This window comes from Dasypus novemcinctus, chromosome Y (assembly GCF_030445035.2).
Source record: "Dasypus novemcinctus isolate mDasNov1 chromosome Y, mDasNov1.1.hap2, whole genome shotgun sequence".
Classification (NCBI taxonomy): domain Eukaryota; kingdom Metazoa; phylum Chordata; class Mammalia; order Cingulata; family Dasypodidae; genus Dasypus; species Dasypus novemcinctus.
The window spans coordinates 7,192,867-7,208,791 of NC_092216.1; the positions used below are offsets into that span (position 1 = coordinate 7,192,867).

The window sequence follows — 15,925 nt, forward strand, 5'->3', positions numbered from 1 at the left end:
TTTTTGCTCATTGTCTCCTTCTTCAGGAGGCACCAGGAACCAAACCCTGGACCTCCCATGTGAGAGGCAGGTGCCCAACTGCTTGCGCCTCATCTGCTCACCAAAGACAACTTTTAATTCTGTGTTTTAAGTGCTAGAGGAAGGAGGGCACGGTTTCAGGGGGGTGCAGGAGCAGGTGGCCTCCCAGACGCAGCTCGCAGGTGGAGCTTCCTCACCCATGGAAGTCTCTAGGGAGATGGTACCACCTGAGCTCCATCTTCTCGGGGTCGACCAGGCAAAGGGCAGGTGGGAAGGAAGGACAGTGCAGGGGAGAGGCGAGCACTGCAGTCGCTCAGAGCGGGGACGCCGCAGGGCTCATTCGTGGGGGCTGGGGGCAGGGTCGCCCTGGTCCAAGGAAAGTTTCCAGCATGTGCCCTGTTGAATTACGGGAAAGTTGCCTCTGCGCTGTTTGCATTGACCCAAAATTCTGAAACTCCGGTGCCTGAGAAATGTGTTGTTAAATATGGCGATGGCGATCGTGAGTCACAAACAGAAGGCGCGATTACTCACCTTCCAGACTGAAGGCAACACCGAACAAGCACGTTCTGAAAAGGAGTCGAGCAGGCGATGCAACAGACCTCAGGCAATTTTATAGCGTTGGCCGTCAGCGCAAACCCTCTACGAACGCTCAAACCAGGCTGCAGAAAACGCCACGTAGGACCTTTGCAAAGGAAACAGCGGTGCATTGCATCACTTTGCAAGTGGATCGTCGCCCCACCCCTAAGTCGTGACATTATAAAAACGTTTCTGTGTTAGCAGTGTCGGTAGCAAGTGCTTTCCTCCAGGTTATTGCCCCCGTTACTGGGGATTGCACAAGTGGCTGAAAACAATCCCAGGTGTTTTGATAGCTTGGACGTCATTAAGAACTTTAGGGTCCCTTTCCATTTTTCATGGCAGAAATGAGCCTCTCGTTAACAGGCCCTCTTAAACAGTGGCTGTCCACAGCAGCTTGATTTACTGCCTGCTTCTGGGAAAGGGCACGATAGGTGTAGGAGATTTTTAAGAATGAAGTCTATCTCCTGCATTTGACGAAAAAGAAGTTTGCAGAATAGACTCTTCCCATCCTTAAAAAAATAACCTCAACTATTCTGCTGTAAAGGAACAGAGAGCATTCTGAGACTTGATGTCTTGCTGTTATTTCTTAAAGCAAATTCCCCTGCATATTACCAGGACCCGTTTCAGGTATCAAATACCCACGTTAAAGCAGCAGTTCCACCTGCCATGTTCGTAACAAACGTTGACTTTGGTTGGCCTGCGACGCAAACAACTTCAAGAAAAAGAGATGATGGGAAGCGGATTCGGTGCAACTGATAGAATGTCCACCTATCACATGGGAGGTCCACGGTTCAAACCTCGGGCCTCCTGGCCCGTGTGCAGCTGGCCCATGTGCAGTGCTGATTCGCGCAAGGAGTGCCGTGCTACACAGGGGTGTCCCCCGCGTAGGGGAGCCCCACACACAAGGAGTGCACCCCATAAGGAGAGCCGCCCCGTGCAATAAAAGGAAAAAGGCGCAGCCTGCCCAGGAGTGGCGCCGCACACACAGAGAGCTGACGCAACAAGATGACGCAACAAAGAGAAACACAGATTCCCGTTGCCGCTGACCAGAATGCAAGCGGACACAGAAGAACACACAGCAAATGGACACAGAGAGCAAGACAATGGTGGGGCGGAAGGGGAGAGAAGTAAATAAAAAATAAATCTTTAAAAAAAAAAAAAAGGAAAAGAGATGGGAATTGGGTCCAGCAAATGGGAATTCCGTCCTGCTCTCGGGGACCACGGGGAGGCCCTTCTCCCCCAAGAGGTGGCAGTGGCGGAGGGTGGTTGGGGCTCTCTTCTCTGCCCCTCACCTTCAGGGAATTTTTTCGCCTCTGGGCACCCCGTGGTCTGCTCATCATTTTTGCGCCCTTCCCTTCTTTCAACTCTATTTGAAATCTCACACGTGAAGGTCTGATTCTTCCTGGAAAGGAGTCTGACAAGAACGAAGCCCAGCACCTGCCGTTCTGGGGTAGAAGCAGGCTTTCCGAGAACACGCTGTTTCTGAATAGAACTGCCTCGGCCCTGTTTCCTCTTCTCCTTCCCGTGGGTACCAGGACATGAGCCAAGCGCCCCTCTGGTTCTTATTTTTAACTTAGGATAATAGAAGATTCGCGGTTCGTGGGCTGTTGTAATAAGAGTGGAGGTTATAATTACGTTCTGGGGTTTTAGTGACACCAACATAAACCACAGAGAGCTCAAGGGACGCAGCCTCTCAGACACACTTAGCCAGATTATCTGGCCACGTTGAACTTCAGTTCCTAAATGCCTGATACCAGAGGATGGCAGGGCTGTCGTGCTCTTAATCAGAGAAAGAAAACCGACGTGTGAAACTCTTTCAAAGGAGTTCTTTGTCTCTTCTTTCAATATCGACTCTCCATGGCTTTAATTTCTAAAAAGCTGTTAATTTATGTTAAACAAAGTTTCAGGCTTTTCTCTTTATTTAAGCTCGAAGTGATCTTCTTTTGCTGACCACCAACGTCATCTACTGATTGTCTGCAATCTGCAGATGTCCCCATCTTCACATAAATGCCCAGAGGTAGAGGAGATATGTTTTCATTTGTCAGCAGTCCATCCACAGGGCTTTTTTCTATATTATCAATATCATGATTTATAAATTCATTCATTCTGATTTGGAAATTCACTTCTGTGAAAGTCTGTCTGATTCAAGTTGCTTCATGCTATGTATTATATGTATATATTTTTAAAGATTTATTTTATTTCTCTCCCGTCCCCTCCCCCCGCCCCGTTGTCCATTCTCTGTGTCCATTCGCTGACTGTTCTTCTGTGTCTGCTTGCCTTGTCAGGTGGCACCAGGAATCTGTGTCTCTTGTTGCATCATCTTGCTGTGCCAGCTCTCTGTGTGTGCGGTGCCACTCCTGGGCAGGCTGCGCTTTTTTTGCGTGGGTCAGCTCTCCTTGCGGGGTGCACTCCTTGCGCGTGGGGCTCCCCTACAAGGGGGACACCCCTGCGTGGCACGGCACTCCTTGCACGCATCAGCACTGTGCGTGGGCCAGCTCCACATGGGTCAGGAGGTCCTGGGTTTGAATCCTGGACCTCCTATATGGTAGGCAGACGCTCTATCAGTTGAGCCACATCTGCTTCTTGTATTATAGTTTTGAGCACAGATTGTCAGGAACTCTTATATTTCGAGCAGACCTGATTTTTTAGGAATCACGCTTGCCCCTTCGGCAAGGCAAACATCCTAACTGGGATTAGGAGAAGCTGCAGGTGGGGTGGCTGAGAGCTGGATGCCAGTCAGCTGTGCCTCTCACCAGCCCAAATGCTTGGATACGTTCCTTAGGGTCTCCGTGCCTCAGTTTCCTCACCTCGACGCTGGGGAGGATAGTAGTGCCAACTCAAGGTGCCATTAGGAGAAAGCGTTGAGTTAACCAGAGCTGGGGTCTCCTCCCCGCAGGGATCGGTCAGTACCCTTTGTATCGGTTCCTTCCTTCCCACGTGTAGACCGCTAAGGAGGGACAGTTGGAAGTCGGGGCATCCTTGTCTAAGGATGATGTGGCCGTCCTCCACCTGACCCCACTGCTCTGTCCCCTAGGATCATCGACGGACGCGACCTGATGCCGCTCCTTCGGGGCAGCAGCCGGCGCTCGGGTCACGAGTTCCTCTTCCATTACTGCAACGCCTACCTGAACGCCGTGCGCTGGCACCCACGCAACAGTGAGTAGCCCCCCCTTGCGAGGCTCCCCCACCTCCCTGCAGGCCCCGGCGGGCCAGTCGATGGGACAAAGATGGCCTTTGCTCTCCAGAGCCCACTGGGCGCCTAAGCGTGCGGGCGTGCTTTGCTTTCTCCTCCCGTGTCCTCTCTCTCGTCTCCTTTTCCTCCTGGGGACCTCGTGGTCGAGGTTCTCAGGGTCCCAGGGGACAGCTGCAGCCCGTGCCACTCGCCCTGCTCAACGCCGCAGAGGGCTTGTCTGGCCAGGGCAGCTCCAGGTTCTCCCGAGGTCCTTCTAGCTTCTCTGGCCACCCAGCTCCAGCTCCTCGACTTCCTTCTCGCCCTGCTTCGGAGCCAGATGGCCCCTGTGCTGTGAGCCTTCATGCCCCTTGCCTTGCTCCTTGCACTGCTGCAAGGACTTCTCACCTCTTCTTTCCCACCTGTGGGTCCCCAGTCCCCCCAAGACCCCATGCCATCGTCTCTGGCTGCGCGTGGGCGCTTTCTTTGCTCCTCTCCCACTGCAGTCGTCAACGCCGAACGGCATTTAGGTATCCACCTGACCTCGCCTCCCCAGCCCCAAGGATGGAGTCGTGGCGTGTTATGTTGTCGGTCACCATCCGTGGCTAGACTGAGGTAGTTAAACCAGCAGTGGGATGCGATTTGTGCCATCGTCTCCAGGTTGGCCTCTTGGAGTTGTGCCCTCCGTTTAGTTGTTTTTGTGAAGATGAAAGTATCTGCTTGTGTTGAAGGGGGTGCAAGCCTGGCATTGTAGGCTTAGCTGTTCTGTCTTCTTTTTTCTTCCCTGAGCATGGCTTTCGTTTGGTTAGGCTTGGTTTGGGGAGCTCTGTGAAATCTCCAAGAGCATAACTTCTTTTGAAATAAGAGTGTTAGAAGAGCGCCTTTATTTTATTTTTTAAATGTTTTATTTTATTATTTTATTTTATTTATTTCTCTCCCCTTCCCCCCCACACCCCGGTTGTCTGTTCGCTGTGTCTATTTGCTGCGTCTTCTTCTTTGTCTGCTTCTGTTGTCAGTGGCACGGGAATCTGTGTTTCTTTTTGTTGCGTCAACTTGTTGTGTCAGCTCTCCGTGTGTGCGGCGCCATTCCTGGACAGGCTGCACTTTCTTTCGCGCTGGGCGGCTCTCCTTACGGGGTGCACTCCTTGTGCGTGGGGCTCCCCTACACGGGGGACACCCCTGCGTGGCAGGGCACTCCTTGCGCGCATCAGCACTGCGCATGGGCCAGCTCCACACAGGTCAAGGAGGCCCGGGGTTTGAACCGCGAACCTCCCATGTGGTAGACGGACGCCCTAACCACTGGGCCAAGTCCTCCACCCCAGAAGAGCACCTTTAAATCGCTTCCTGTGTCAATGCCCGTTTTATAATTTTATTTCGAACAAGAGTAAGGGAGCCAAGGGAACCAAATTATAATGAAAGTGTGGTTGAGGGATTTAAAAGTTGCTGGGCATCTGCCTGAAACTTGAGTTTGCAATCGTCTTGACTCTACAGCAATCAGGCCGTGTCTGCAACTGCTGGATGTTCTTGTGGTAGATATTGAGGCTGGACTTTCAACCCCTTCTCAGGGGTTAAATACAACTTGTCCTTGCTCTGGTGTGCTGTGGGATTCAGCTCGTAGAGGCTACACTCCCCAGTTAAGCTCCCAAGTGGTGGCTGTTCTTAAACGCAGGGGAATCCTCTCGCTGTTTTCCCATCACTCGCCCCACCCCCAAAGCCAGCCAATTTACGAAGGACGCAGTTTACAGCACTGCCTGTCCATGCTTTTCTAAGGTAGACAATTATAACCAGAACTCGAGCCTCAGAAATCCCGCAGGGTTTTCCCTTCAAAATTTCTGCATTTAAACCGGGGCCACTTCCTTGTGATACGTTCTAGAAGGCAAAGTAAAAAACATGGCTTATGATTTTAGGCCGGAAAAGATTTTATGATGGACATATCTCCTCCTTGTGTCCATAGTTTTTAATCTCCACGGGAATCCTGTTTCTTTTTTACACTAATTTATAGCATTTAGCTATGAACTGTCGTAAATGGGACCTCTACAATTCCTGATTCTTTCCGTACGGAGCCTGCAAAAAAAAAAAAACAAAGTGAAGAACAGTTCCGGTGACACCCTGCAACTTGCAAACCTGCCTTTCAGTAAAACCCGTATCCCTTAGAGAGGCAGGACAGAATAGCCTAGACTGGGCTTAAGAAATACAGATGTGTAGGAATCACAAGTTAAAGGGACATGAAGGGACAGAAAATATGAGTTAAGTGAGAAAAACACACCACGGTTTCTGATGGGCAATTGGTGCTAGGAAAAAATGTGCTCCAAGACAGACGCAAGTGGCTTTTCCACTTATCGCGTTCCTTACCATCTTCTGCCTTGGACTGGCAATAAAAAAGAAATCAGTGTGCCTCGATGCTAGCCTCATTCATCTTCCCGAAGGGCCTCAAAAAACGTGGGGTTTGTGAACCGTCTATTTACTTTTCAGATGATAGCTGGAACTCGGCAACGATGCTTACCGTCTTGGCTTCCAGGCACAGTTCAGTGTTTATTTATCCAGCATTTTGTCTATTCGCTTTTTCTACAAAGGTTTATTGATCACCTAATATGTGGAGTGTGCTGTGTTAGAGGCACTGGCCAAATACAGTGCAAAGGAGCTGCATGCCCCTTAGGCGCTTTGTACTGTGAAACGTGACTGTCAGCTGGACGGAGCTTTGGGCCAGTTAGGGAAAGCTGGTCCTGGCGCACCGCGAGTGCTTAGGGATCTGCTGGATGGAGGGTGTTTGCAATCACTAGGCCATGTGGTTTCCAAAACATTCAAGGCTTGCCACCTGACCTCAAAACAGTAAATAAAAGAAATTTACTTTCTGGTTCCGTTCTAGGCTGTGGGATGATGAAGGTCACTCCGAATTGTTTAGGAATCTTGCCGGCTGGTTGTTCAATCATTGGTTGCTTGAAATTGGCTGTGTTGGGAGGATTTGCACCACGGAAATTGGCAATACTACAAATTAAGGCCTTCTTCCCTCAGAGAGCTAGTTTAGCAGCAATTCACTGGTGCCAGGAAATTAGAACTGACTAGAAATATTTTTAAGATTCAATTAACATTTGTCCCGATTAGTTGGAGGATTAAATCTTACAATGCCACATTCATTAAATACTTAGTTTTGAAAAACTAGACCTAGAACTCTACTTCCACCATGAAAAAAACACCACACACACGAATCCTTTTTGTATTCAATTTCTTCTCTATCATTTATTTATTTGTCTTAGTGAGTTAAATGATCAAACTTAATGATGATTTTTTTTAAGATTCATTTTATTTATTTCTCTCCCCTTTCCTCCTGTTGTCTGCTCTCTGTGTTCATTTGCTGTGTGTTCTTCTGTGTCCGCTTGCATGTCCACTTGAATTCTTGTCAGGAGCAATGGGAAACGGTCGCTTTTTTTGTTGCGTCATCTTGCTGCATCAGTTCTCCGTATGTGCACTGCCACTCTTGGGTTGCACTTTTTTCGTGCTGGGCGGCTCTCCTTGTGGGGAGCACTCCTTGTGCATAGGGCACCCCTACACAGAGGACACCCCTGCATGGCACGGCACTCCTTGTGCACGTCAGCACTGTGCGTGGGCCAGCTTACCACACAGATCAGGAGGCCCTGGGTTTTGAACCCTGGACTCTCCATATGGTAGGTGGATGCTCTATCAGTTGAGCCACAGCTGCTTCCCACTTAATGATGTTCTCATGCTATTATTCCCATGGCATTATTATAACCCAAGAAAGAACCTATGAAATCATTATTATATCACAGATAACCTTTCTTACACTAAAACAGGATTTCTCAGCTAAAAATTGCCAGTTGATATATATTAAAATTTTGGCATGAAGTTTTAATACAGGAATTGGTGCTATTAATATTTCAGCACAGTGACAGCCTGATTTTATGGATGAAATTTATCTTGGAAGGCTATGTAGATATTTGGCTTTGGGACTCGGTGGCAGATTTTCCACTTGATCAGTATAGATTAAAATAAATGCTCGCATTGATACGAGAAGTAGTAAACCAGCTGGTCACCATGAGACCTGCAGGACGGCTATGGGGCCATTCTAGAATACACTGCACATACATCATTGACAGTTTAAAGGTTTTCTGTAAATATGTGAGGGATTTTGACTTCCTTTAGGGAAAAAAAATTAATCTGCTTTCGTGGTTTTTCCTTCTGTGGGGAAATGAATGCTCCTGGAAGCTGCAGTGTTGGCTGAGGGGACAGGGCAGGGATGTCCTTCCTCTCCTTGGTGTTGGATGAGGGGACAGGGCAGGGATGTCCTTCCTCTCCTTGGTGTTGGATGAGGGGACAGGGCAGGGATGTCCTTCCTCTCCTTGGAGTTGGCTGAGGGGACAGGACAGGGATGTCCTTCCTCTCCTTGGTGTTGGATGAGGGGACAGGGCAGCGATGTCCTTCCTTTCCTTGGTGTTGGATGAGGGGACAGGGCAGGGATGTCCTTCCTCTCCTTGGTGTTGGATGAGGGATTGGGCAGGGATGTCCTTCCTCTCCTTGGTGTTGGATGAGGGATTGGGCAGGGATGTCCTTCCTCTCCTTGGTATTGCATGAGAGGACAGGGCAGGGATGTCCTTCCTCTCCTTGGTGTTGGATGAGGGACAGGGCAGCGATGTCCTTCCTCTCCTTGGTGTTGGATGAGGGGACAGGGCAGGGATGTCCTTCCTCTCCTTGGTGTTGGATGAGGGATTGGGCAGGGATGTCCTTCCTCTCCTTGGTGTTGGATGAGGGGACAGGGCAGGGATGTCCTTCCTCTCCTTGGTGTTGGCTGAGGGGACAGGGCAGGGATGTCCTTCCTCTCCTTGGTGTTGGATGAGGGGACAGGGCAGGGATGTCCTTCCTCTCCTTGGTATTGGATGAGGGGACAGGGCAGGGATGTCCTTCCTCTCCTTGGAGTTGGCTGAGGGGACAGGGCAGGGATGTCCTTCCTCTCCTTGGTATTGGATGAGGGGACAGGGCAGGGATGTCCTTCCTCTCCTTGGTGTTGGCTGAGGGGACAGGGCAGGGATGTCCTTCCTCTCCTTGGTGTTGGATGAGGGGACAGGGCAGGGATGTCCTTCCTCTCCTTCGTGTTGGATGAGGGGACAGGGCAGGGATGTCCTTCCTCTCCTTCGTGTTGGATGAGGGGACAGGGCAGGGATGTCCTTCCTCTCCTTGGTGTTGGATGAGGGGACAGGGCAGGGATGTCCTTCCTCTCCTTGGTGTTGGATGAGGGATTGGGCAGGGATGTCCTTCCTCTCCTTGGTCTTGCATGAGAGGACAGGGCAGGGATGTCCTTCCTCTCCTTGGTGTTGGATGAGGGACAGGGCAGCGATGTCCTTCCTCTCCTTGGTGTTGGATGAGGGGACAGGGCAGGGATGTCCTTCCTCTCCTTGGTGTTGGATGAGGGGACAGGGCAGGGATGTCCTTCCTCTCCTTCGTGTTGGCTGAGGGGACAGGGCAGGGATGTCCTTCCTCTCCTTCGTGTTGGATGAGAGGACAGGGCAGGGATGTCCTTCCTCTCCTTGGTGTTGGATGAGGGGACAGGGCAGGGATGTCCTTCCTCTCCTTGGTGTTGGATGAGGGATTGGGCAGGGATGTCCTTCCTCTCCTTGGTCTTGCATGAGAGGACAGGGCAGGGATGTCCTTCCTCTCCTTGGTGTTGGATGAGGGACAGGGCAGCGATGTCCTTCCTCTCCTTGGTGTTGGATGAGGGGACAGGGCAGGGATGTCCTTCCTCTCCTTCGTGTTGGATGAGGGGACAGGGCAGGGATGTCCTTCCTCTCCTTCATGTTGGCTGAGGGGACAGGGCAGGGATGTCCTTCCTCTCCTTGGTGTTGGATGAGGGGACAGGGCAGTGATGTCCTTCCTCTCCTTGGTGTTGGATGAGGGGACAGGGCAGGGATGTCCTTCCTCTCCTTGGTGTTGGATGAGGGGACAGGGCAGGGATGTCCTTCCTCTCCTTGGTGTTGGATGAGGGGACAGGGCAGGGATGTCCTTCCTCTCCTTGGTGTTGGATGAGGGACAGGGCAGCGATGTCCTTCCTCTCCTTGGAGTTGGATGAGGGGACAGGGCAGGGATGTCCTTCCTCTCCTTGGTGTTGGATGAGGGGACAGGGCAGGGATGTCCTTCCTCTCCTTGGTGTTGGATGAGGGATTGGGCAGGGATGTCCTTCCTCTCCTTGGTGTTGGATGAGGGGACAGGGCATGGATGTCCTTCCTCTCCTTGGTGTTGGATGAGGGACAGGGCAGCGATGTCCTTCCTCTCCTTGGTGTTGGATGAGGGGACAGGGCAGGGATGTCCTTCCTCTCCTTCGTGTTGGATGAGGGGACAGGGCAGGGATGTCCTTCCTCTCCTTGGTGTTGGATGAGGGGACAGGGCAGGGATGTCCTTCCTCTCCTTGGTGTTGGCTGAGGGGACAGGGCAGGGATGTCCTTCCTCTCCTTGGTGTTGGATGAGGGATTGGGCAGGGATGTCCTTCCTCTCCTTGGTCTTGCATGAGAGGACAGGGCAGGGATGTCCTTCCTCTCCTTGGTGTTGGATGAGGGACAGGGCAGCGATGTCCTTCCTCTCCTTGGTGTTGGATGAGGGGACAGGGCAGGGATGTCCTTCCTCTCCTTGGTGTTGGATGAGGGGACAGGGCAGGGATGTCCTTCCTCTCCTTCATGTTGGCTGAGGGGACAGGGCAGGGATGTCCTTCCTCTCCTTGGTGTTGGATGAGGGGACAGGGCAGTGATGTCCTTCCTCTCCTTGGTGTTGGATGAGGGGACAGGGCAGGGATGTCCTTCCTCTCCTTGGTGTTGGATGAGGGGACAGGGCAGGGATGTCCTTCCTCTCCTTGGTGTTGGATGAGGGAACAGGGCAGGGATGTCCTTCCTCTCCTTGGTGTTGGATGAGGGACAGGGCAGCGATGTCCTTCCTCTCCTTGGAGTTGGATGAGGGGACAGGGCAGGGATGTCCTTCCTCTCCTTGGTGTTGGATGAGGGGACAGGGCAGGGATGTCCTTCCTCTTGGTGTTGGATGAGGGATTGGGCAGGGATGTCCTTCCTCTCCTTGGTGTTGGATGAGGGGACAGGGCATGGATGTCCTTCCTCTCCTTGGTGTTGGATGAGGGACAGGGCAGCGATGTCCTTCCTCTCCTTGGTGTTGGATGAGGGGACAGGGCAGGGATGTCCTTCCTCTCCTTGGTGTTGGATGAGGGATTGGGCAGGGATGTCCTTCCTCTCCTTGGTCTTGCATGAGAGGACAGGGCAGGGATGTCCTTCCTCTCCTTGGTGTTGGATGAGGGACAGGGCAGCGATGTCCTTCCTCTCCTTGGTGTTGGATGAGGGGACAGGGCAGGGATGTCCTTCCTCTCCTTGGTGTTGGATGAGGGGACAGGGCAGGGATGTCCTTCCTCTCCTTGGTGTTGGCTGAGGGGACAGGGCAGGGATGTCCTTCCTCTCCTTGGTGTTGGCTGAGGGGACAGGGCAGGGATGTCCTTCCTCTCCTTGGTGTTGGATGAGGGGACAGGGCAGGGATGTCCTTCCTCTCCTTGGTATTGGATGAGGGGACAGGGCAGGGATGTCCTTCCTCTCCTTGGAGTTGGCTGAGGGGACAGGGCATGGATGTCCTTCCTCTCCTTGGTATTGGATGAGGGGACAGGGCAGCGATGTCCTTCCTCTCCTTGGTGTTGGCTGAGGGGACAGGGCAGGGATGTCCTTCCTCTCCTTGGTGTTGGATGAGGGGACAGGGCAGGGATGTCCTTCCTCTCCTTGGTGTTGGATGAGGGGACAGGGCAGGGATGTCCTTCCTCTCCTTGGTGTTGGATGAGGGGACAGGGCAGGGATGTCCTTCCTCTCCTTGGTGTTGGATGAGGGGACAGGGCAGGGATGTGTTTCCTCTCCTTGGTGTTGGATGAGGGGACAGGGCAGGGATGTCCTTCCTCTCCTTGGTGTTGGATGAGGGACAGGGCAGCGATGTCCTTCCTCTCCTTGGAGTTGGATGAGGGGACAGGGCAGGGATGTCCTTCCTCTCCTTGGTGTTGGCTGAGGGGACAGGGCAGGGATGTCCTTCCTCTCCTTGGTGTTGGATGAGGGATTGGGCAGGGATGTCCTTCCTCTCCTTGGTGTTGGATAAGGGGACAGGGCATGGATGTCCTTCCTCTCCTTGGTGTTGGATGAGGGACAGGGCAGCGATGTCCTTCCTCTCCTTGGTGTTGGATGAGGGGACAGGGCAGGGATGTCCTTCCTCTCCTTGGTGTTGGATGAGGGATTGGGCAGGGATGTCCTTCCTCTCCTTGGTGTTGGATGAGGGGACAGGGCAGGGATGTCCTTCCTCTCCTTGGTGTTGGATGAGGGACAGGGCAGCGATGTCCTTCCTCTCCTTGGTGTTGGATAAGGGGACAGGGCAGGGATGTCCTTCCTCTCCTTGGTGTTGGATGAGGGGACAGGGCAGGGATGTCCTTCCTCTCCTTGGAAAGAAGATGGTTGTCCCCAGGCTAAAGCAGCTGGCCTCACCCATCTTCCCCCATTTCAGTTCAGGTTTACCAAAGCCTTAATTGTGCTGTGATTTTTAAAAAGCATCATTTTTAAAATTATCCCAAAATCAGTAGGATAATGGAACCCATCCTTGGAAAAGGTGTTTACGTCCCACTCTTCTATAAGGTGCCTGCATTCGAAAATAGGAGATAAATCGCAGTTTAAAGTCGAAACAGCATTGCTCCTCACAAGGAACCAAGTTCCTTTTTTCACTATTTAAAATTGTTTTGGTTCCATTAAATAGTCTAGTTATTTTCTAAAATATTCCTAATAAGAGAGAAGATCCTATTTCCAGCCGCTTCTGCCTCCTGGGTTACCTGGCACACGAGAGGCTGGGCTCGGCTTTTGTCTCCTGGGCTAATTTTAGTCCGTGTTCTTTGGACGGCCTCTGCCCTGCCCGTGGTCAGCAGAAGTTGGATCCAAAGGGTCAGAAATAACATATTTCTGGAGGGTGGGAGCTGAATGAATGTGTGTCCTAGCATTTCCAGACACAGGCTCAGAGAGAACTTTGCCACCCTGCAGCTCACCTTGGGAAGGACGTGATCTTACGGTAACTTTTGTAGCAATTAAGAGAAAGCATGTACAGTAGATCCCCACTGGTTTTAGTAATCCTTGTAATACAGATCGCATATCCGTGACATTTGCCTGGTCTTCGGTGCTCATTCTCAGACACGTGCAGAACAGCCGGCACATTGAATTCCCCCACGCGTACCCCTAACTGAGGTTGAACAAGGCTGGGATGCTCTGCCTTCTTGCTGTAGGTCTAAGACATGTCCTGAAGTCAATGATTCACGTCCAGATGGGATTAAAGGGGGACAGTCTCCCAAAGACGGGTGAAAGGAGGAACTTCCTGGGAATCCTGTGCACGTTTGAGGAGGAAGCCAAAGATCCCAGGTGTCTTTAAACAGAAACAAATGCAAAACACGGTGATGACTCAACAAGAGCAGATGAGGAAATGTTGTGCTCAGAGGCTGGAAAAGCCTATCTTGGTTTCCTCCAGGGCCAAAGGCTCAGTATTCACTAATTCAGAGAAGGTGGATGCTTTCTGGAACTTAACTGCTGCGGCTAAGCAGAACTGACTATCTACACAGCCATTTCAAGGGTATGTGTGAAGTCTTAGAAAGTGTTTGACCATGCCCCCATCAGACTGCATTGCCATGAGTCTTTATGACCCTCAGGCATTTATCTCTTGGGGCAACCCATGGGCCTGTGATGGTTGCAGCACAAGGAGACGGTATCCTGAGATGGACAAAATTCTCCTTGGAGACCTGGTAGAAGGAGAAGTAACTGAGGAATTTGGAAAAGGATTTCCTGAAATATTGGTAGTCAGATGATTGTGGTGGATAGCAGTCACCAGGTAGACAAGTAGGTGGGGACTTCCCGGAAGATGGAGGAGCATGCAAAGGGCCTGCAGGTGCAGGAGATCAGAGCTTTGTTCCTGAACAGTCAAGTCTGTGGGACTGGGTTTGGGATGTGTGAGGGGGTACCTGGGGTTGAGAAAGGAAGCCACAGGTGGACGCCATGCTGAGGTCATCAAGTTGGAGCCAGTGAGCATTGGGATGTCACTGGGTGGTTTCAGGGGCAAGAGCCCCAGGCCGCAGATTTGGGAAGCCAGCAGGTGTACAAAGACGAAGGAGGCCAGAGCAAGGGCAGGGATGCAGTGGGGCTCCCTGAGGGATGAGTATTTCCTGTCCTCATCAGTCAGACTCTTCAGTAACAGCCCTAATCATCCCAACCATTCACTTCCTTTAATGACAAATAACCTCATCTAGTAGACATTTACCCCGACGTATTCTATTAGCCACTATCATTCACATGATCCTTCATAATATTTAGTATACTGGCTTAGAAAATGTATGCAATCGATGTTCACTTTTCTGCTGGTTTTCATGTCTGATCTAAGATGACGTTAATATCATGGCTGGAAAAGAAAAAAAAAAAACCAAGCAGGTCTTTCTTGTGTTCATTTGACCCAATGCAAGCTTGCTTCCTTATGCAGGCAAAACAAGTCAATTGAATTTTGTTCCTGAATGTCCCAACACCCTCTAAAAACTTAGCTCAGCACCCAGCTTGTTGTAGGCTCACCGTAGGTCAGTTCTTTGTTCTGTTTTTTTCCTCTTCCGTACTCATTCCTTTTGTTTCATTGATAGTCTATATGATTTTGCACATGTTTTTCTTTGACATCAACCTGGGGTCTAACTCTCTCCTTCTCAAGTGTTTGCTTATGATGTATCAAACACCCATCCTGATTTATTTTCATTTGCTCTATCAGATTTCATACGTTTTTAAAAGGGCATTAACCAAGCCATGTAATATTTGGCAACTGTGTCTTCTTTACCTTTGTATCTTCTGTACAAAAATGTTTTGTTAGTGGCTATATCCGTTTTCCTTTATTAATCTTTTGTTCTTGAAATTTGTAATCTCTTTTCTGTGGCCATTGTCTATCTTTTGAAGCCACCCTTGATAAAAATAAAACTTTGCATTTGTTGGATATTTACTGCCCGGCAGACACACTGCTAAGTACTTTGTATTCCGGATCTCATTTCATCTTCATGATTCAAGAGATTATGATTCTATTAGACTTGGGTCTTTGGGTGTATCAAAAAGCAGAAAATAGCAGGAGCTGGTATTAGAGAGGTTTGTCACTCTTCTCTTAAATGAAGTCTCGAGGTGAACAGTTGAAAGCTTCTATGTTGGCTGCACTCCCCAAATTTCTCAAGAAGATGGAGTCTTCCTCAGTATCTTTTTCCTCATGGCAACCAATGGCAGTGTCCACCCTCCAGCAGTAAGATGGAGGAATGGAAGGAAAAGGTGAGCAGGAAGGGGATGTATGTCAGCTATCTCACCAGAGAAACATCTGGACCCTCCCAGGTGTGGGTTCCAGAAGCTGGTCACCTGTCCACACCTGCCCTTACCTGTCCACACCTGCCCATACCTGTCCACACCTAGCTGAAAGGAGGCCAGGAAGCAGAGTCTTTATTATGATTGGCCATGTGCACAGGTAGCTCCCGATGTCTGTGGAAGGCTGGGCGAACAAGTAGCAGTCTCTCCCAAAAGCATTTCTCCCGTCTGTAAATGGAAAGGTTCTCCGAGAAAGAGGTGTGACGTTTCCTAATCAGTGGCTGGGAACAGAGTCCTGCAGTCGGGGTTCGCAGCCAGCACTGTCTGCCTTCTGAGTCCACTCACCTGACTCTGCACCGGCCACCTTCCCACGTGCTGGCACTGTCTCCGCTCAGCCAGAAGCTCTGCCTCCTAAGCCTTTCTCCTCTGAACCATCCACCTGGCTGTCTCCATGCCCCGGAGATTGTCTCCCTGCATTCTTCCATGTCCTCTAGTCCTTTGTGTGTGGCTGTCCTTGGACAGCAGGTTTTCTCCTGCATGGGCTCCCTCCTGCCAGTGCACCCTCTCAGCTGCCGCATGTCCATTCTCCATGGGTTTCACGTGGACTTTCTCTGACTGCACAACGGTCTCGTGTTTGCCACACTAGTTCCTTACTCTTCCTGGTTATAGATGCTGAAGCCCCTCAGGCGAATGGATTTCCCAGCTCTCACTTCCTCGCCACTGATCTGCCCTCACCCCGCTGTCCCTCCCCAGTGCTCCAAGCAGTCTGCCCCTCCTTCGTGCTGGAAGC

General features: G+C 51.0%; 1 protein-coding gene across 8 annotated transcripts in view; it reads left to right on the top strand.

Moving 5' to 3' along the window:
* LOC139438383 (steryl-sulfatase-like) overlaps positions 1–15,925 on the top strand; it is a 219,234-nt gene that overhangs the window by 190,107 nt on the left and 13,202 nt on the right. For all 8 annotated transcript variants that reach the window (XM_071213488.1, XM_071213490.1, XM_071213494.1 and 5 more), the window contains one exon: positions 3,629–3,750. In XM_071213488.1, the coding sequence (XP_071069589.1) occupies positions 3,629–3,750 (122 nt within the window). The remainder of the gene's footprint in view (positions 1–3,628; positions 3,751–15,925) is intronic.